General features: G+C 19.3%; 3 protein-coding genes across 3 annotated transcripts; 2 read left to right on the forward strand and 1 right to left on the reverse strand.

Moving 5' to 3' along the window:
* PGO_000190 (variable surface protein) lies at positions 1-1,802 on the reverse strand (the record flags this gene model as incomplete). The annotated part of the gene is made up of 3 exons (XM_028690725.1): positions 1-168; positions 281-1,612; positions 1,758-1,802. The coding sequence occupies 3 exons, from the start codon at positions 1,800-1,802 to the stop codon at positions 1-3; spliced, it is 1,545 nt and encodes a 514-aa protein (XP_028546526.1).
* A 7,967-nt stretch (positions 1,803-9,769) lies between these two features.
* Positions 9,770-10,938, forward strand: PGO_000195 (variable surface protein; the record flags this gene model as incomplete). Its single annotated transcript, XM_028690726.1, has 3 exons — positions 9,770-9,802; positions 9,961-10,308; positions 10,753-10,938. The coding sequence occupies 3 exons, from the start codon at positions 9,770-9,772 to the stop codon at positions 10,936-10,938; spliced, it is 567 nt and encodes a 188-aa protein (XP_028546527.1).
* Positions 10,939-22,113: 11,175 nt separating this feature from the next.
* On the forward strand, positions 22,114-23,636 carry PGO_000200 (variable surface protein; the record flags this gene model as incomplete). The annotated part of the gene is made up of 3 exons (XM_028690727.1): positions 22,114-22,143; positions 22,240-23,328; positions 23,439-23,636. The coding sequence occupies 3 exons, from the start codon at positions 22,114-22,116 to the stop codon at positions 23,634-23,636; spliced, it is 1,317 nt and encodes a 438-aa protein (XP_028546528.1).
* Between the last annotated feature and the right edge of the window lie 124 nt (positions 23,637-23,760).

Raw genomic sequence — 23,760 nt, forward strand, 5'->3', positions numbered from 1 at the left:
TTATGTTGCATTGTAAGCAATACGTACATTCATTTGGGAATTTTTAATATTCTTATATTTATTTTCTTGCATTAATATTATATTATCAGCTTTATATTGAAAATTATTCTTATGGAATTTTTTCTTATATTTTACCTTCTTATTTAACCAACTTCCAAAAGGAGAGAACTAATATAAATAAAAAAAGTGCGTAACATATTTATATATTTAAAAGGACAATATATATAAACAAAATTATTTAAAAATAATGTTACTAATAACTTTTTTTTATTATGAATACTTGTTTTACTTTATAGTACATGAAAAAGACCATAATTACTCCTAATGATAATATAATCATTAAGATGATACGGAAAAGTATATTTTCTGTTAAATTGTTGAACAAAATTGGTGTATTATATAATTCTTGATCTTTCATATTCAGAATATCATATAATGAAACGTTTTTATAAATTTTATTTTGATGTCCATTCAACAATTTTTTATACATTTTAGATCGTTCACAATAAAGTTGCATTGTTTCATTTATATGATCCCCTTTACAGGATATCTCAGATTCATTCTCATATTTTTTTCGCTTATCATCTATTATTTCAGGAAATAATGTATGGATACCTTCTGGAGTATATGCAAAAGATGGTGTTAAGTTACCACTTCTGTATATATCATTGGAAATTAAAGCTACGTTGAATGGTTTGTTATTAATTTCAATTTGATGAATTTTTGTACTTGAGTTACTATCTGCTGATCTTTCTGAATTTTTTTCTTTAAAAAATGTGTTTCTTGTGCTAGGATGATATCCAGGATGCTGACATATAATAGATGTTCCATTAAAAGGAGGTTTATTTACATTAGCGCATTCTAAATATTTAATATACATGTCAACCTGAGTAGAATAGTTTTCCAAGTTCTCTTCTTTAGATTTGTTATTTAAATTAGCATTTTTAATTTTATTGCATTCTTCTTTATCTTTTGACTGTAGTGCATTAATTATATTACGCGGATTATACTTGTCGTCACAACTCAAAAAATAGTTTGGACAATATGATGCACCAAAATGACAACATCTTTCGTGAAAATTGTGCTCATTATAAGTTTCACTAATAGATTTAAGATAATTAATATATTCATTGTTATTATCAGTATCACAAGGAATGTTACTTATAACTTTATCATAACTTTTAAAATAATCATACAAATTTTTCTGTTCTATAAAAAATTTTAATTCATCTAAGTTTTTAACAGTAAAATGGTATTGACAGTCATATATATTATTATGATTCTTTTTTGTACAGTCTCTTAGATTAATGAATTCACTTATTATATCTGAAAAATTGGATTTAGTAGTATTATTTTTGTTTAATTTCCATATTTCTCTAAATATCCAGTATTTGTAATTTATGCAATATTCCCTATATATATTTTCTTTTTGAATTTCATTTAATTTTTTTGCATTCCTTAAAATTTTATTAAGAAGATCATTATTGACATGTTTAAAACTATTATTATTGGAAGTACATTTGTTTTCTATTTTATTATCTGTAGACACAACAATTCCATCTAATTCCTGATATATTTTAAAAGAGTAAGCATCTGATAAATTACTTTTGTTCTAAATATAAAAAAAAACGATAATAATTCAGATAATATGTATATAATATTAAAGAAAAATGTTTTTATTATTATTAGAATATCCTGATATTATTAAAATAACTAAATACGAATAAAATTTATTTTCATATATAACAACAAAATACTTTTGCAAATTCGTAAAAGTCCCCATCATCTAATGTTATTTCCATAGAGAAATTCAAATATGAATTGATTTTATAATTTCCTTTATATCAATAATAAATTCCAATACACATTATTAAAAATGTTATATATCTATTTCATCAATTATTACGAAACAAGAATATAATAGATATAAATGTTATATATCTATACTTAAAAATTCAAACATTATTATACTGTAATATAATATGCACAATACTTATTTTGGAAAAAAAAATATATTCTAATGAATAAATATGCAGCACACTTATAATTCTTCATTATATAATAAGCATTTATCATGTATAATTTCACATTGGAAATAATAGAACTATTATAAATATAACACATTAATATATTGTTTTTCTGTTCTAGATATTCCTTCTATATGTAATAAATAAATTATATTATATACGTGCTTATTAATTAAAATTTTAGAATAAACATAAATGTATGTTATAATTTTATGCAGATATGTAAGTAATAATACCTGCAGTATTCCATAAAATATATACAATTGAAGTGTAGCTATTTCAATTTTTTATAATGGATAATTTAATATTATCAATTTTATGCTCCATAGGTATATTTTATATATATATAATCTATTTCACGCGGTAATATAAAAAATATAAATTATACAGCACATTATAAATATATTTTTTGATTGTGTATGACAAATATATTTTAAAAATGATTATATATATTTTTTGTTTTATATGGTTATTTTGTATATTTTATTAATAAAACTATACTTGTTTTTACTTAATCTTTTATATTTAATAAATTTCCAAAAAAAAATATTTTTTAAATTTACATAAATATTTTTCTAAAAAAAATTATTTTTATTTATTTTATAAATTTAATTGTAAATGTCAGTTATACTGTTTTAATTGCCATCACTTTTAAAGCTTTAGAATGTTGTAACATATAGATTATATTTATGTACTTATTGTAATGAAAAGAATAGAGTATTTTATGAATAATGGCTATAAATCATTTTTTCATTTTTTACTCAATCATTGAAACAATTTGATATTCATCATTGCAACGTTATTTACTTTGTTATTTCATATTTTGATTATAATATTTTTTATCGTTCAATATAATATGGAAAATAATGCGTCCTTCTGAAGCATTGTAATTATATATTATACTTCTTTAAATTTATGTTATATATATATATATATAATAATAAATATATATTATAAGAATACATGTATTGTGTGATAAAAATTTATTTCAAAAAAATCATACAATGTTCATATACACAAGAAATTTCACTATTAATATGTATATTTTTTTCGATATGAATTACATAGTTTTAATACTTATACGCTCGTTTATATATATTATGTCAATCAATAAGTCATATTAATAATTATTTAATATATTTACATATATAAGCAATTATAATTATTTGAATTTAATGAATTTTTTTTTTTATTTTTTTTTATGCAGAATTATATTATCATTTTTATCATTTGAATATATAGGTTTCCTTAGAGGATTTCAATTAAAATTAAATTTTTTCATTTCTATCAATCACTTATGCATAGTGCATAATTAAAGTATAATTTATATATATATTTGATTCCTAAATTATAAAATTATTATATGTTAAATATACTATTGTTATTTAGAAATTTTTTTCATAATACATCATACTATATAATATATATTACACATTTTACTCGATTTGTAAAAATTACAATTCTCTCTCTATATATACATTTATGAAATATATTATTAAATCATGAATATTCAATATAAAAAATATTTTTGTTGTGTGAAGATATTATTTTTTGAAATAATGCTTTTTCCCTTTAACAAATTAATGAAAAACGTATTAATATAATTCGATATATTATAATTTTTTGATTTTATTGCTATGATAATATTATAAAAAAGGAAGTATTTATTCATTTTATAATCGAAAATATCTTTATAGTATTTATGTTATTTATCCTTAGAGAATCATGAAGAGGTTTAGTTCACTCGTTATATTTTCATTTACATTCTTTTAATGAATTTATAATATTAGTAAACATTCTTTTATAATTTTTATGTTCATAATGCTTACTATAAATAATTATTGTTAATGTTTTTATGAAATAATCAAAATTATTTTTCATAAAATATCTTCATATTTTTCAAATATTTTGTTCACATATATTTATTATGTTTAATACATAAAGTAATAAGTGATATTGCTATATATTATTTATTTAGTGATAAACTTATATAATTATAATTATAGAATCATTTATTATAAAAAGAATGTTGAAAAAATGCATAATATATATATAGAATTATTATGTAATGGTTATTGTAAGAAAAAAAAAAGAGTAAAAGAAAATTTATTACATAAAATCACTTTCTTAAGAATTCATCTTTACAGTTATAGTCCTTAGTGTTTTCTCGTACAATATTGTTCCTTTTAAATATATTTAATGTAGATATATATGAAATATATTTCTATAATAACAAGTGATAAAGATACAATATTCTCCCTTTTATTCTTTGTAAATATATACATAATATTATTCATTATTAATTGAATTCGTTATTCATCAATAATATATTTGGATTCATATTTTTTTTATATTTTTCTTTCATATCTTCTAAGTCTAGGTCCAAACAACAATATTGTAAAAGATATGTTTGTGAAAATCAGTTCAATTAAAAATGAAAAATTTTTTTTGTTAATATATCATTATAAGATATATACATATTTATATATAATAATGTATAATTTATATGCAAATTAATTTTACAAGCTGTTTACAGAAATAGTGCAATTAAAAACAGATTGATCCTTGTGCTTTGAGCATAGATATATTATATGGTATATATAGAATTCTTTGAATCTGATGTCGTGTCGATCAATAAAAATTAAATATTTTTTATTTTTGTATTTTTTATATTTTTTTTTAAAACTTCTGTAAAGCATTAATATTACCTATTATATAAATATCTAATTTAATTTTATATTCCTCATAATATAAGTAATATTTATACAATAGTCAATATATCCTAAATATTGCAAATACACATTTTTATGTCAAGCTTTTATATTTATTCTAGTAAATCAAAATAAATTAGTGTTCAAAGAGTCTTAAATAACTATGTGCATCACAATTATAGGAATATTTGTATATAAATTATTATTTTTAATATTTAAGGAAAACTGATTATTAGCAGTGATATTTTTAATGATATATTTATTATAGAAATTCATAAAATGAACAAAGAATTCTAATAAGTATTTATATTTATTACAATCTATAATGTACAAAATTAAACATATATATATTTAAATTAAAACATAGTAAGAGCTTATGGTTTATATATTATATATATATTAAATAAAATATAAATTTAAAATATATGAAGGATTATATTTGTTAAAATAATTATAAAATGGGAAAGATATCACTAAGTACATAATCTCAGATGCGCAAAAAATTTTACGTATTGAATGAGAAGTAAACTCGTTACATCATAAAAAATTAAATATTTATTTTAATCCAAGAATTTTCACATTTATATGCATACATATATATAACATAAATAATTTGAAAAAAAAAACCAAGATTTTATAAAAATACTTTTAGTCAATTAAATTGAAAGTCCTGTGATGTGTATAAAAAAAAACATTATGATAATAGGATATTTTAAATTATATATATGTATATATTAACATTTTTTGTGATAATTTTCAGTATTATAAATATAAAAAACATATAAAGAGAACTAAATATTATATACTGATTTAGGATATTTTGGTGTATTTCACAGTATAATTATAAACTCTATATGGATTCTCCAGATTTAAAAAAATATAAATTGTTTCTTACATTGAAATAAGTACTCAGTTCTTATATATTTATTCATATTTAAATACACATATCTGATAAAATGAATACTCTATCTCAAAAAATACTTTATATTTTCTTATATATATTAATAAATATGTTATTTTCATCTTCATTTTTGATTAACGTACATTTCTGTTATATATTTCAATGCAAAGAGCAGTTATATGTTTGCCTGTTGTATATGTTTGATAAGGCTTTCTTATAAAATTCTTCAGAAAAATATCATACACATTAATATGTTATTTATATCACGTAAGAATCATATGTTCAATTCTACATTATCACAAAATACTAAGGAACAATTTTAGTTATAAAAAAATAATATATAAAATTTGTTACTTCATAAATGTGTTATAATTCTGTTAATGTATTCTTTTAGAAAAAGTATGTATAACCATTATAGACCACAAGTATACTATAAAATATATTTAATATATAAATTATTTTTAAAACTATTATAAATATTATTTAGCTTTATTAAAATATAAAAAAATTAAATTGATATAATATAAGTTTAATCGTAAATTTTAAGCATATATTTATCTATAATTACATCGAAGGGATATAATTCAAAAATATGTGTATGAGTTCTTATTTACCATAACATATATATTTAGAAATATAATAAAATTTACACAGAGCTAAGTATTAATGAAGTTATATGGGATAGATATTTATTGTGTACATATCTTTGCTTTAGGAATATGATATATATTTATATTATAATTTATAAAAATAGATATATATATACATGATAGTATTTATACTTTAGAATGCACTTGTTGTATATATAAATAAATATTTTGTCAAGTATAATTTAAGTAATTTTATAATATAATAAAATATCTGTTATTTTAAAAATCGAGTTATAATTGCATATAATATATCGTTTGTTCTATTTTAATATATAAATCTTAAATATTTCATTCATCTTTTTAGAAATTAAAATTTTTTAGCCTTTCATAAATTTATATGTCATATTTATATTAATAGATTTTTCTATATTCTGAAAGTTATTATTTATATAAATTTCCTTGCAAAATAATGATATTTTCTGTCATGTTTGAATTCTATAATTAATTGTATACCATTAACTTCATGTTTTTAAAATTAGGAAAAAATATAGATAATGTAAATATTTAAAAAAATGTATTATATTTTAGCTATGTATGAGCTTCATAAATTACTATTATATTGATATCAATTTACAATAAAACATAGTGAATTGATAATTACATATGTTATAATAGCTCATAGGAAATGAGTCGTTTATGATTAAGATTCAGTAAAATTTAACTAAACAACAAAGATATAAATTTTGTGAATAGAAAAAATATTTACATAACCGTGTTTATATTTGTGTTGTTATATATAAAGTAATTCAAAGTAGTACAGTACGTGTAATAATATTTAGGCACGTTTATTATTAAATACATATTAAAGTAATTGTTCCTAAATTACGTAAAAATTGTTAGCATCTGATAATTTAATTTGACCCTAGTTATATGTGCTGTAATAACATTACAAGTATATTTTTTATATTTTCGTGCATTTTTTTTTATTCGGAAGAATATAAAATATGTATTACAGATATATAAATTTTCTTACTGAATATTTACAAATATTTTATATCTAAATTATTAAGAAAGAATATTTCATAATTATTATTTAGTTCACTCTCATTTCCATGTGTATAAAAAGGTTGTTTCATATATAACCATCTTTTCAATACTTATGATTATTTCTTATATAATTCGATTTTTTCAGTATATAATAATATACTAATCTATATAATAAAAGATTATATAATGTTAAAAATATTATCTTATAAATTTACAAATTATAAATAAGACATTATATCATTAAAAGTATTACGATCCTGATTATAAGAATACCTGGAATAGATGCATTAATGAACAAAATTAATAACTAATTGATAAGTCTATAAAATATTATAAATATGAAAAAGAAATATAAGTTATTACATGATATTTATAATAAAAGTATATATAAGGAGTATATAAGCTGTTATTAGTTTTTTATTAGAAAACATGAACTAATTATCTTTTTAAAAGCAAGGGTAAAACATTCTAAGTACATTACATTTATAAAGAATTAATTATGTTTAAATTACTGAAATAATGAAAAGTCTATATTAGGTTTAATTAATTTATTGTCTAGCTCAATATTATTTTTCTTCTACTGTTTAGTTTTACTTATTTATGTCATTGTGCAAAAACGAAATAAAAAGAAAAAAAAAAACAAATACATTCTTTGTTATCCTCAGAAATACTTATTATCTTTGTATATGAGTTATTATAGAGGCATTCAAATTGAATGATGTTTAACTTATTATTTTATATGAACTTATAATAATGCAATATCTATTTTTATGATAACCTAAACAAAAATATTTATATATTTGCAATATAACTTATAAAAAAATATACAAAATATAAAGAATATATATATGAATATAACAGTACATTTATATTATGTTCATGTTTTTTTTTTTTTTTTTTGCTCGTGCTTTTATGAATTCTTCAATATGTACTCATATCACAATAAACACATATATATTTCTTTATATAAAACATTAGGAATTAATTAAGAAATGTATTAATATTTAATATAATATATGTGTAAGATTAAATTTTATTTATTTTAATGATTTTTTATGAATAATAAAATATTTAAATTAACAATAAATATATTAAAATATATAAATATGAATTTAATGAATTAATATAATTATTAAATTTAGAAATTATGCATATCAACATATATGTTAAAACATATTTTTTTTAAAATAAAGTAATCTATTATAATTTGAAACAACATAAATCCTTGTATATCTTCATACATAATTCATGGTAAAAATCATTGTAAAATATTTATACATTGTATGATTCATATAATTAATACTCACTTTAAATTTTTAAAAAATATATATAAAAAATATCGCAAAGAAAGGAATAAGTTGTTATTATTTAATAAATATTCTATATTACTTACACTTTATGCCTCTTTATTTGGGGTTAAATGTTTCTTTAATATATTTAAGTAAACAGGAAGTTAAAATGTGTCCCCATTAATACATTAAAAATATAAGAATTTATTATAATTTTATAAAACTATTTATATTTTTAATAATGACATTACCACATAACATAACTGAGCGCAATAAAGTATAAACATACCTCGAATATATTTTTTTTTTTTATTTATGACATATAGTACATGCAGTTTTTATATTTATTCTTATATATGTGAGATTATATATATAGAAACATAAAACTTTAAAGCATATATAGTTAAATATATTTACATCATGTGTTTTGAAGGATATTAAAATAATAGTAATTTCAAATATATATATTAGCTTTTCGTAGCTACAACCAATGTAAAATTTTTACATAATTTGCAGTTTTATGAATACCTATTGTAAAAAAATTTTATTCATAAAATAAAAACATTGTGCATTATTATATATATCATCATATAGTGTATCAGAGATGTATATTTTTATGTAAAAATTTAAATTGGAAGATTGACGTTCTTTCATTTCATTTATAGTATATATATATTTCTAAATATTAAAAAAAGTGTATAATTTATATAAACTTAATCCACATAAAGTTATATAATAAATAAAAAAATCATTTATCTTTTAGAAAAAATGATACTTAATCAGATGAAATATTTTATAAAACTAGAAGCGACATGCAGAAAGTAACAAATAAAAATATTATGTGAATATCAACAGGATATATATTTATTACTATAAAATTGTATTCAATCTATAAAAGAATACCTAAATTAAGCATTCTATTAAATTATATATTAATGAATAAATAGTGTATATATAAAATACGATTACAAAACATATCTTTTTATTTATGTCATATGAGGTTATTTTGTTTGTATGTTTTTGAAAATTATTTTATATACAACTTTGTATTAACCATAATATACCTTATAAAATATATACTTTTTTTGAAAACCTAATGTAAAAAAATTATAAACTATATATTATGCAAATGTGATATTCTTGCACACATTACATTTGTTTATGAACTGTATCACACATTTTATTTAATTTTTAACCAAGAAAAATGACTTCTTCAACAGTTAAAAATATTGTATATGTATTATCTTATATTTATAATTATAATTTTTTATATCTAAAATATATGTTCTTTTAAATTATATATATAATTTGCTAAAATATTTATGCATACGCTTATATATTTCCATGCGTTTTTTTTTATAGTTTGTGCACGTAAGTGTTTTTGAACAACATTAGAATAAACTGAACAGTTATATGGAAGGTATGAATGAATATTTTAATGGAAAATCCTTGTGTAAGGTATATAAAGGTGAATATAATTCTATTTATAATAAATTTAAAGATATTTGTCTCAAGGTTACATTTTATTTACATAAAATACAAAGGGATGAAATAAGCGGAGCCACATATGCAGGATGTTTATATGTGTATTATTGGATATATTATAATATTTTTAAGGATAACCACTTTAATTATATCAAAAATATGTACGATCATTTTCTTAATGCATCTGGTTATAGACAAGATGACTCATGCATTTATTATAAAGAATATATTACCGAAGATGTATTGAGAAAACTCAAAGTTTTATATGACTTGAATAATAGGATTCGTGATCTAAATGAATCAAAATATGACTCTTGTAATGGTCAAAGGTAAGTATGTCTCCAAGAGTTCGCGCACATATATGCAACTAGAATAAAAGAATGTGAAATCAATTATAACCATGATTTTTGTAATGTATTAATAAATATTAGAAATGAACTTAACAGATAAAGTTACCTGAATGGCGTGTAATTAATATACCAGAAATGTCATAATATACCAAAAGCAATATTGGAATTTCTATTATAATCCCAATTGTTTTTATGACAGTTATATATTTTTTTCATTTATTGTGTATAATGTTACTAATAAAATAAATTTAACTCTACACCTTTTATTTCAAACTATAATACAAGATAATACATAAATCATATATAAAATAAATGAAATATTAATAAATAAATTTTGTGCCCTTTTTTTCAGTATACACTATATAGTTCATATATTAAGCAAACTGTAAGGAATTTATTGAGTCTACGGAATAAAAAAAATGGAAAACAAAATAAGTTATATAGCTTATTTGAAAAGAAATACAAAAATATAACTGGTAGCAATTATAATTTATTGTATAACTCAGTAGATTACAAAGAATACATTAATAAATATTAATGAATGTGACTTATATGTTCTATAAAGGTGTTATAATTTACAAAGAACTAATTTTTTCAGAAAAAAATATAATTAGAAAAAAATAATTAGGCTGGAATAATGATAAAATTAAAAATAATTTATTAAAGTCAATGTAATTCAAAGTAATAAATAGTACATGAATTCTGAAATAATGGAAGCAAGTGAAATATAATTATACTTATTATAAAAAGTACGAAGTTTTGATAAAACAAGAACTAACATTAAAATATTATTTATTAAATTTAATATATAACTCCAAGTGTTCTCTGGATTAGTATATTAATATACTATAAGATGCCATTATAAAAACTAAATAATGGCTTGTTTTATGTAATTAAAACAAGAAAAGAAATTATATATTGAATAAAAAATAATATATAGTGTAATGTAATTTTTAATATAATATAAATTATATTTTTATTATAAAATATATTAAAAAATTACATAATAGAATTATTATATATAAAAAAAAGGCAAGTTTTATAATTACTAAAAAGAAATTTATTGAATAAGAGTTTATATTTAATTATCTCTAATAAATTTATAAATCGTCAATTTTAACTCTGTTAATCTAACTCAGGAAGGATCATTCCTAAATTAAATGAAGCAATATTGATGTATAAACACTGGATATATTCAATTACGGGGGGTGAGACATGTTTTTGTAGATTCACCTCAAAATGATATATTAAAGATTTTTTAAGTAAGGATTAAATATATTAAATCATAATATTATTCCATTATTACATTCATTAATGAAAAGAAAATATGGGATTTATTAAAATATATATTATGCAATTATTATAAAACTTAAAGACATTTTTTAGAATTATAATGATTATAGAATAATATATATATTTTCGATGTATATATGCATAACAAGTTAAGCATAATAAATCTAATGATATGTATATTATATTTTTTTGTTATATTTACAGTTTATATATGTTTCACACAATTAGAATATGCAGAAGTAGCTTAAAATATCAGAGTTTATATTAGTATTATAAGTGATATCAAAATTAGAATCAAATATCCCTATACTTTCATGCTAGAATAATAAATTATAACTAAAAGATAAATTGAAAATAAAATTTACACATGGATCAATTAAATATTATATAATTGTATAAAGGAATCCTTTTTCACATAATTGAAAATTAATTAATTAACCTAATGTATATAATTTTCTTGATATTAATTTTTAATGACATTTTAAATTATATATTTTTCATGGAAGACATAATTCAGTGAAAATCAATAGAATAACCATGTGCGATGAGTATAAATTATTTATACTAATTTCACAGTGTTCTTACAATATAGATGTAGAAGAATATTTCTTTTTTTGTGTTATTAAATATGTATGTTTATATAAATATTTATTTTTTTTAAAAACATTTTAAACTTATGTAATAAATTTATCTAGTAATATATTGTATGTGTGTCTATTTTTTATTTTTTTTATTTTTTTCATATTCATATACACTAATGGTATTGAATTTTCACCATATAAGTATTTAAATACAATGATAAAAATACTCTTTCCATCCTATTATTGTACTTTCTTTTTTTAATAATATTAATGCTATAAATTTTACTGAGCTAATGTATGTTTTCATATAAATATATTTATATATGAAAATTACATTAGTTTAATGTGAGTTTAACATAATTAATTTAGAATAAAAACAATAAGAAGCAAATTTTCACTTTTATTATAAGCTACAAATTTCTTATAATATATATGATATAGACAAATATTATTTGAATGTTTTGTTTTTATTACTTCCATAAGACGAATTCCTTTTTATAATACAATTAATGTTATTCTAATACATAATGTGTGAATAACTTGTCTATTTATATATTTTACTATCATTTATATAATATAGGTACTTAAGTATGTATGTATTTTACTTATATCCTACATAAATATATTTCAACCATTTTTACTTACGCATGAATACTTTATGCCAGAATGAATTGAGAAAAATGATAATTCTATAATCACATATAATTCATTACTGTGTGAATACGTAATGCATGTAAAACAATATAATTTTTATCAATTTTTTTTCATAAATTTTTTATATAAATGTTATAATATTAAGGAAATGTGTTATATATAATTAGAATATATGCAAATGTATGTAAACAGTTCATACATTGGATAATAATGTTTATATATGTTAAGAATTATGAAGAATCTTAATATTTTTAATATATATAGTTACTAGATTTAAATCTAAATATACTTATATATAATGAGTTGATATGTTTAAAATCTTTGTACTTACATAAGTTAGCTATATATATTATCAAAAAAAAATTCAGGATGTTTTAGCGTGTTATATAATGATGATGAATCATCAATACAATATTTTGGAATACAACGCGAACGTGTATTTTATAATATAATCAGTTTTCTTATAGGATATTATAGTACTTGTTTATCTAAGACAATAGTTTATGGACATAAATGTTAAAGTAGAGACAATAAAGGATAGGTTTAAAAACGAGTAATTATGTGTTGATTCATATATATTAACTTGTACATGTTATATATATAATGAAGATTTCTATTTTAGTAGAATTATTTTTTATTCAATTTTTACATTCATAGATATTTTGAACAAAAAAAAAGAATTTATGTGTGGAGAGAAAAGTAATTATTATATGCCTTTTTATTTCTTATAAATAATAATTGCTTAGGAATTTATATTTTTCTGCCCATGTATCACATAAATGACAACAAAAATATTTTTTGCGCTTCAGATATATAATTCATTGTTACATGGATATTTATTTATAGAATATATGTTCGATTATTGAATAATTTTATGGAAGCAAGTTATTTTTGTTCAAATATTTTGTTATAAATATATTGTTATTTATACACATTTTCTTAATTATGTTAACAAATTATTCATTTACTGAAAAAAATAAATCTCTTATGTATAAATTATTTATTTTTTTTTGTATATACAATTTTTTCCTTTAAGCAAAATGTTTAGACACATATTTACCAGTATATTATAGGGATATATTTTTCAGAAAATTAATGTTTTTTAATAAAATATTTTATAAATTACAAAATAAAATATCAACATATATATTTATTCATTTTAATTGGAAACATAGCAGTGTATATTATTAAATTACCTTTTTGCCTAGTAATCGAATAATCTTACAATAGAAAAAATATATTGCGTTTGTATAAAGAATAAAAACATGTTTGTTAAAAAGTACATCATTTATATATATGTATATGAATTAATGAACTATCTAAAATTTCACATATTTTAAAATAGTATATGAAGCTCAAAAAGTTAATATATAATATCAGCTGACTTAGTTTTACATATTTAAAGTAAGAGATGGAAGGAAAATTTTTATAAAAATATTTTATCTTATGCATATTTATTTAATTTTAATGGTACATTATTTTGAGTATTTTTACTGCTACATGTACAATAATAAAAACCGTATATGTTTTAAATACATATCATCTTGAGATTTATTTATGGTATAATATTACTAAAAACTATGTTTAACAATGACGTATACAGTACATAATATGTCCATGTTTTATAATATATTAATTTAATTCATTCATATATAAGTGCATATCAGTTATTAACTATAGATACAATTATGTTGAAATATATATAATTAATAAAAAAAATTTTGTGGTTATTATGTAAAAGAAAATATTATTAAAATGTCTTATTAAACTTGGCAAAATAATAACCTCTGTTTTCGCATATAAAATATTATGAGAAATATAAAATGAAGATTTTTGATCAATGAAGGTATTAATTATTATTAATTGGTATGTTATTTATGAAGCAAAAAAAAATTAATTTACAAAAATATAATAAAGTATGTACGTTATTTTTTAAATTCAATTATGAAAGAATAATTTTTGGAAAAAAAAATGTATATAATATGTTTATATATAGGGTACTCTAAATTATTATTGTTTGAAAGTTATAATGTATTCTTTGCTTATTTATCTAATACACATTGATATAACGTCTATTGAATAATTAAAAAATATAAGTAGAAAACTTTACTGAAATAATGTTTCTTATATTAAAAGCGAAAATTGAAATATAAGTATTCATACCATTATTCTGCATTATATATTCATTAAATATATGCATTTTATATTTTACTGTGTCTTACGATATATATATATATATATATAATTAATGGAACTAGGAAAACATAATTTTCATAAATTTATCATATAAATATAATATATATACAAATCCTAAAATGTAATTTATTTATTGTTCCATTAGTATATTAGAATATATATTATACAGCAGTTTAAAATTAATAATATATGGAATCACATGCTATCATTTTACTGGAATTATATATTATAATATGTAATAATATAATGTTGTACAAAGGACGATAATATATATCATTATAAAATTAATGATAATATGTATCATATATAATGTACATTTATACAAAGTAATTTTGTCTATATTCTTCAATAATATTAACTTGTTATAGTATGATGATATATGTGATATTTATATAACCAAATATATGAATAAATAAGTTATATGAAAAAATTATGTATTTATTTTCATTTGATTGTAGCATCCTTTCAAATTGCTGTATATATTATATTATTAATAATTAATCCAAATTATATTAAATAATAATATATGAAAATTATCATAATTGATAATAATTATATTAGATAACATTTATGGGTATCATATAATGCATACATTAACTAATCCATAAATCATTAAGCATAAAATTTAAAATCAACACAAATAGTCCATAATTAAAAATATAAATAAATCTAACATTATAAAATACATCATTTGTGGCAAAGATTGCTAAAGATTAGATAAACTTATATGTTATTTCTAACATTGAATGTATAACAATTGTAAATATATTAAAATGAATTCACATAATGTAAACAATTTTTAGTCATAAATATTTCATTACATGTATAGAAAATAAATTTGGTCAAATATTCCTAACCCTTATTATTTTAAAAATTTCTTCCATAGTGTACATATATTATGAAAATTTAATTTAATTTCATAATAATTTAACATTAATCGTTATCTAATATAAAAGTCTTATTTTATATTTCATGCCATATTTAAATGCGATTAAAAATATATTCCAAATAAATGATTTAAAATTTTTTCTATCTTCATTTATATAAGGATAATTACATTGATTAACCATAAATTCTATGTGTTTTTTCAATTATATTCTATATATGAAAATTATAATCTAATGTGATAATGTATTATTATATTATACTTTTAACCTAGAAATTAATTATCCTATTATTATCATTTATTTACATATTAATTGAGAATAATGGTTATATATATCATGTAGAAACTAAATGCATTCTTTGATCAAATAACTCTCATTTGGACATTTATATACAGTAAAGATGATAAATTTTTACTTTTTAATGAATCGTTCATAGTATGAAAACTCCTAAAAATATATTGCTTAATCCATAATAATTATATTATATATATTTTTTTTGTCTTATAGCAATTTTTGTATTCTGTGTATATAATAATTTTTTTAGTTTAATTAACTAACTTTCTATATATTCTCTATATATATTTTGAATTCATTAAACGTAATAGAAAAAAGCAGAAACTATATTAATTCTTACGATTTTTTTAATTCCTGAAGTACTAATTCAATGAATACATATAAATTTCTTTATATATTTATATCGTATATAAATTATGATATATATATTTATATAATATTTATAAAATAACTCATCATGTCATTTATTTTGTTAAAGCAAATGCTTATATCAGAATAAAACTATACTTTTGGTAGGGATATTATTATTTATTCCATATATATATTAATAAATTAATAGAACTAATAAAAAATTAAATTTTTAACATATCACATTGTTAAAATGAGAATCATAGTAAGAATAATATAATGTTTGTGCTAACAACAATTTTGAGTAAATATACTTTTATTCAATGTGATATAGTCAACCTATTTATTTTATTCTTTTTTTTTTGTCCAATCTGTAATTGTATGAGTATATTATATCTTTATTTCCATATGTGGTATTGCTTAAATCTAACAATATTTTCTACATTTAAAAAGTAAAAAAATTGTATATACAAGTTTATGAAATCATTATAATGGCAATACAACAACAAGTATATACGTTTCCATGTTTTTATAGTTGAAAATATTACCGCATATATAATCACAATATATCTGTGTATTATATGTGTAATTATACTGATGCTATACTTTATAAAATAAGTTTAATTTGCAAATGTTTATTATAAGTAATTGTACCAAAAAAGTAATTTTGTTCGTACACATTTTATATTGGTGCTTCATTATACAAAATATTATTAATTATTAAAAACACTTCTTTTTAAGTTAAATAAACGTAAAACTAGGATCTATATATTATATGAAAATAAAAAATTATTTACAATTAATATCAATTATTATTTGTAGATATATATAGAAGAGGACTAATTCTTATATATTTTTATTTTCCTTAGATTTCACTATATAAATATATATACTTATCAAGCATATATTATTTAATATATTCTACATTATATTTTTATAATATAATTCATAAAAAATGAAAGGTGAAGTAAGTAATAAATTCTATTTTTTTATGAATTTTTTTAATAATCTTAATTATTTTTCATAAAATTCTGTTATACATAAACATTATTATATATTTTCCATTGAAAAATATGTTTCCCAAGAATGAAAATATACTTTCAGATTATTTTATCGAGAAATTACTTCGGAATGTTGATATCTATAATTTAGCATTGATAGTTAAATCTTCTTCTAGTCAGAGCTCGGATGTTGTTGAATACGTACGTAATATAAATCCAAATGTTAATGTTGCTTATAATGGATTGTTAAAGGATTGTAAAACTTATAATGATTATAATAAATGCTGTAAGGCTTTGAACTTATACTTAGATTTGTTAACTGAAGGAATTAACCGATCTAGATTAATAGATGCACATAAAAAAGATACAATAGATAATACTCTTGAAAATTACTGGGGAAATAAATATTATGGCAGTGAAAATAATTGTCAAAGAAAAAAAAACATATATACAGAACATGTTAATTGTATATTAGTTCAAATCAGTAATGGTACATATAATGTTGAAAATATGAGTGAGGAATATCGTAAAAATGAATGGGACAAACTTCTTGATAATTCAAAAAAGTGTGTTAAAGGTAAAAACATAACTATTGCTAATTGTGTAATAAATAATCATTTCTTTCTTAAAGAACCATATTAGAATTATTATTTTTTAAATTTAACAGAACGTAACGCTTTAAATATAAAGGATGTATCTGATTATGTTGAAAAACTAGAGACCTTTAAGTATGATGAAAATATTGACACATCAAGTACAGCACATGGTAAGCGATTTCATACGAATTAAATATAAACCACTATTAAATTAAGTATAGGCACATAATACACCTTACATATATCAAGTTAAATACATTTTTGCTATAGGTTTTTTTATTTTGGGAGTCATTTCCATATGTATCTCAATACACAAAGTAATAAAAATTTTATTTGTAAGAATATTAACAACCTATATTATATACTATTATTCATGTCATATCAATGTAAAAAATACTGAATAAATATGTTTAGAATATGTATTATATTATTTCATTAGTTTACTCCAATAAATGCATGGATACACACTAAATTAAGAATGAGCGATTTATTGCCAAAAAATAAAAATAAGAATACATTAAGTCGGAATATAGATAACAACGCATTTAAAATTGCTTACAATTCTTTAAATAGTGATTACATTTAATAATAACATATTAATTATAAGAATAAATATTAAGTACAAAATGTGTGGACATAAAAATTATAATAAAATTGTAGGAATAGGAACAGTTCAAAGAATATATTGATATCGAGGAAATATTGTAAATAATATATATTTAATGAGGAAAGAGTTCTGATCATTTTAATATATATCATAAACTGTATTATCTATAAATAATATAAAATTTGAGGAAAATTTATATATAATTAAAATATTAATATTCACACTACATAAATTACTAGAGTATAATAAAGGAACTACATTGTAAAATGTATATTAATGGAATAAATTTATAAACAGAAATGTACAAATAATTTTAAGTATAATTGAACTAAAAAATAATATATATGTTTTTGTGACAAAATGATTATTTAAATTGCATATTATTTAAATGTCATCTAAATAAATTAGCAATTAAACAAGTGCATTATTATCTATGTAATTTTAATAATTTCTTGCATATTCATTCCTATATACTATATTGTTATGCATATTTTAACTTTTTTTTTTAATACTTGTTAGCTGAAGATAATGTTTTCTTTTTAAATTATACAAAAAATTTTAATATATAATATTATTTTTCTTATCAGCAATAGTATCATAATATATAGTATTACGCACTAATTTTTTAGTAAACATATGATTCAAAAATAAATTAAACCTGCAATTATAAAATTTTTGAGAAAAATCCTATATAATATTTAGCTTTAAAAATTATTTTTTATATTAATATACATATATAATAATTGAAGTGACAATGTCCCAAATATTAAAGCTTGTTTGAAGTGTATGAACCTTAAATAAAACATTAATATTTTTTAATTCTCGTTCTTTAAAAATGATACAGATTATTATTATATCTATATATAATATCACAGTGTTTATATTAATTAAATGTATAATACAATTACATATTGGGGAAAGCAAAAATATATTGAAATTTAGATAGATAGATAAAAAAATTTATCAATACAATATGTGAGTTTTTCTGTATTACACATATTTTTATTAATTATGATTCGTTGTAATTCGTGAAAAATTAATTATTGATTGATATCACATACATTATTATGATCTTTATAGTGTGCAAATATCATAATTTTTTCTTGTTAAAGAATATATTTCACAAAATATATATCGTATAATAATCTTTATGTAATGAATGTGTAATATTTATTATAACCTTGTAACATGAAACTATAAACAGAGTCATATAAAAGTGTAGATAAGGAATCTAAAAAAGTAAATAAATATTTAATCAGTATAATTATCATACTGTGGAATATATTCGCATATTCCTTACATTTGTGCAATGTTAATTCTATAAATATGTTAATGTAACAGTATTAACCATACTTTGCATAGTTTTATATAAAAAATATCATTAATTATCTAAATCAAAATTATTGGTTGTTTTTAAATGAAACATATCAGTGCATACTCTTAATATATTTTCCAATGTTCTAATAGCTATGTTATATATATATACATACGAATTTATACAAAATAAGAAATTATATGAAAATTCGTATAAAAAGTAACTTAATAATGAATCTATGTGAAAATGAAAATGTAATTAATGAGATAAGTATAAATTTAATCATTCCTTAAGAAGTAAATTTTTTAATTTAATTCATCTTAATATCTTATAAATTATATTTTACACAAAACAAAATTATCGTGCCATATGTAAATACCAAAGGTATTATATAGTTCATATATAATATACCTTCCATTAACTGATTTTTTAATAATATACATTATTTCATATATATATTTTAATTCGTAAACTAAAGTACATATATATTTTATTTTTTTTTTTTAAATATATATTACTAAGAATAATATTAATATTGGACACAAATATACTATTAAAATTTATATTCATAACAACTAATTCCTTTAAGATGATAAAAACTTAATGCTTTTTCTCTGGTTTATACATAAGATGAATATATATTTTTAATGTTCAGCTATAGATTTATAATAATATAATTTATTGAGTATCATAATTTATTTTTTATTAAACAATATTGTCATATATACTACAGCTCAAACTGTATGCAATGGAGTAATGCAATACGAATACTTATAATTGTGTAATAATATAAAATAAAAATGCATAGTGTAACAATTTCATTATATTATTCTCAATATAAAATATAAAATAATTTGTTTTTATATTTTTTCTTAATAAATGTAAGTCATTTTAATGAATATTAATGTAAAAATAAAATTATATTTATATATTATAGTAGCATTAGAAAAATGTTTTCATACATTTGTTATAAATTTAATATAAATATATTTTTTGCATTTTATTATTATATAAAATAAATTATCTCATATTTATATATTTAAATATAATGTTTTATTAATATGGAATATTGTGTCTTACATGTAAAAATTATTTTTCAGAAGAGTCTACTTTTATTATTTGCAGAATATATGCATTGTATCAATGGCCCATTGCTCGTGGAGCGAATTAATTTTTTTAAAGGTTTATATTATAATTTGCACATTTTTATCATAATGTACATAAATTATTACATGAAAAAAGGAGATTTTCATATTATACCATGTTTTTCATAGAATATAATATAATTTTTACACTTTTTTGAATTTTTATAACAACATTAAGAGTATGTTACAAAATTGTTATAATATATATAAATAATTAGTATTTCTAAGCATGGATGTTATTATTAAACTTGAAATATATTATAAATATTTTTACTGATTATGAATATAATTTTTTTCTTTTTATGTAGTATTTCTTATTTATTAGTAATGTCGCAATAAAATATTGAATATTTTTTTATAAGTAGCACAAAATTCAATACATATACAAATAAATTAATAATAGTTTAGCATATTATGTATTACTATATCATTATACACTACTATTATAAATAAACATGCTGCAATTTAGATTTATGCTTATAATCCTAAAATACACTAGATTTATAAACGGAAATATTAATTTCGGTTTTTACTAAGATGAGATTTCTCGTTTCATATTATACATATAACACTATAATATTTTATTTCTATGGTACACTTATAAAAATTATTATATAAACATGCTTTTTTAGTTAATGAAAATCATGCTGTTTTGAAAAAATAGACTATTATACAAATTATTACGTAAGTTGTATATGTAACCACCGCATTTATAAACTCAAAATCATGTTTATATTAAAATATAATATATAATGGATTCAATATCTGAGGAAAATTTGGTATATTTTTCTATTACATGAAAGCATTTGCTTGTATAATATTATTTGTATATTAGGTATGTTTCTTCAAAAATCAAGATGTTAATACTTCTGAATACATTCATTAATAGTTATTTAGTTAATTTTTCCTATTATATTTTTAGGATGTTGTTTTAAAGAACTCATATTCATGGGAATTATACGAAAAATTTAACTTGTTTTTGAAAAATGAAGAAACAGTAGGAAAACATTGCAATAATATTACTAATTCTGGACCTCATAGGTTTGGACTAATAGATTTGTGCAATGAAGTTCGAAAATATTTAAATAATAATTATAATAATTTATGTTTGCATTTTATATACTGGTTGTATGATAAAATACATAGATGGAAAAATAGTTCTATAAGGGTTTCAAAAAATTCCTCTAATAAAGAGACATATAAGGCATTACAGATTATTATAGAAGCATTAAAAAAAAATTCACATCCATATTTTTATTATGATGAAAATGAATTAAAGGAATGGAATGAGGAAAAACTTTTGCATGATTATATCATGAATTTTGATAGTGTTGTAATAAATTATTGTTCCAAAGGTAATAATAAAAATAGATTGTTCGAAAATTATATTAACCTCCTAAAAACTATATATCCAGAACATAAAAAGTATTGTTGCCCTTGGATGTCCAATAGATGTTTAAAATATTTTTCATGTGATGAGATGTATAATCCAGATAACTTTTTTTCACAGTTAACATGCAATGGAGATAGTTCGCATGATATAAAGGTTAATAATAAATATGATTGGATTTATAAAGGGGAGCACAAATATTTTAGGTGTAAAGAAATAGAAAAGGATAATGAAACTACATTTAATTCATGTTCTATATTTCCATCTAAGTTAACCGCTAATAATGATATTTCTCAGAGACAAGGCAAGAATAAAATTGGGGGGTATAGAAGTTCTGAAAGAGGAATTAATATATTAATGCAAGTTACAGAACAATCAACACAAAATAAAGAAGTTTGTGAAAGTCACATGGTGAAATATAATTCAGGTAAATGCAGAGAACCGGATGTGCGTGAAACTGGAACTATTGGATTTAAAGCCTTTAATACGGATGCCAAAAAAATGATTAGCTTTTTACTAAGAAAAAACTCTGGTATTGCAATGGATAGTAAATTTACGCACATTGGTGTCTCAGCCCTTTTGATAATAGGAGTCTTTTCAATTTTATTTATTTATTATAAAGTAAGGAGAAGTTTTTTAAAACGTAAAATATATTTTACAGCTAATAACTTATTTACGTAAAAAAAATTGTTATAAAATGAATACATGTGTTCTTTTCTTTCTTTTATCAGTTAACACCCGTTGGGTCTATAATACGTAATAGAATATTTCAGAAAGGAAAGGGAATAAATAATGATAGTGATCACGTTGGCGCCTATGCTATGGGTAATGTTAAATCTGAAGTTCAAAAAAAAACATCGACCCCTGCACCTAAAAGTGCAAATGTAAATAATCAAAGAAGACGAACACACATTGCATATCATCCTTGATAAGTATGTTTTCGTTAAGTTCTCCATGAAAAATCAACTGATTTGTATTAACATGGAAAGCATTAAGCATCCGATTACTTATGTCATAGGATATAATGGGATTGTAAAGAAGAGTGGTGAATTA

The sequence above is a fragment of the Plasmodium gonderi genome (assembly GCF_002157705.1).
Source record: "Plasmodium gonderi DNA, contig: Pgo-contig_18, whole genome shotgun sequence".
NCBI lineage: Eukaryota > Apicomplexa > Aconoidasida > Haemosporida > Plasmodiidae > Plasmodium > Plasmodium gonderi.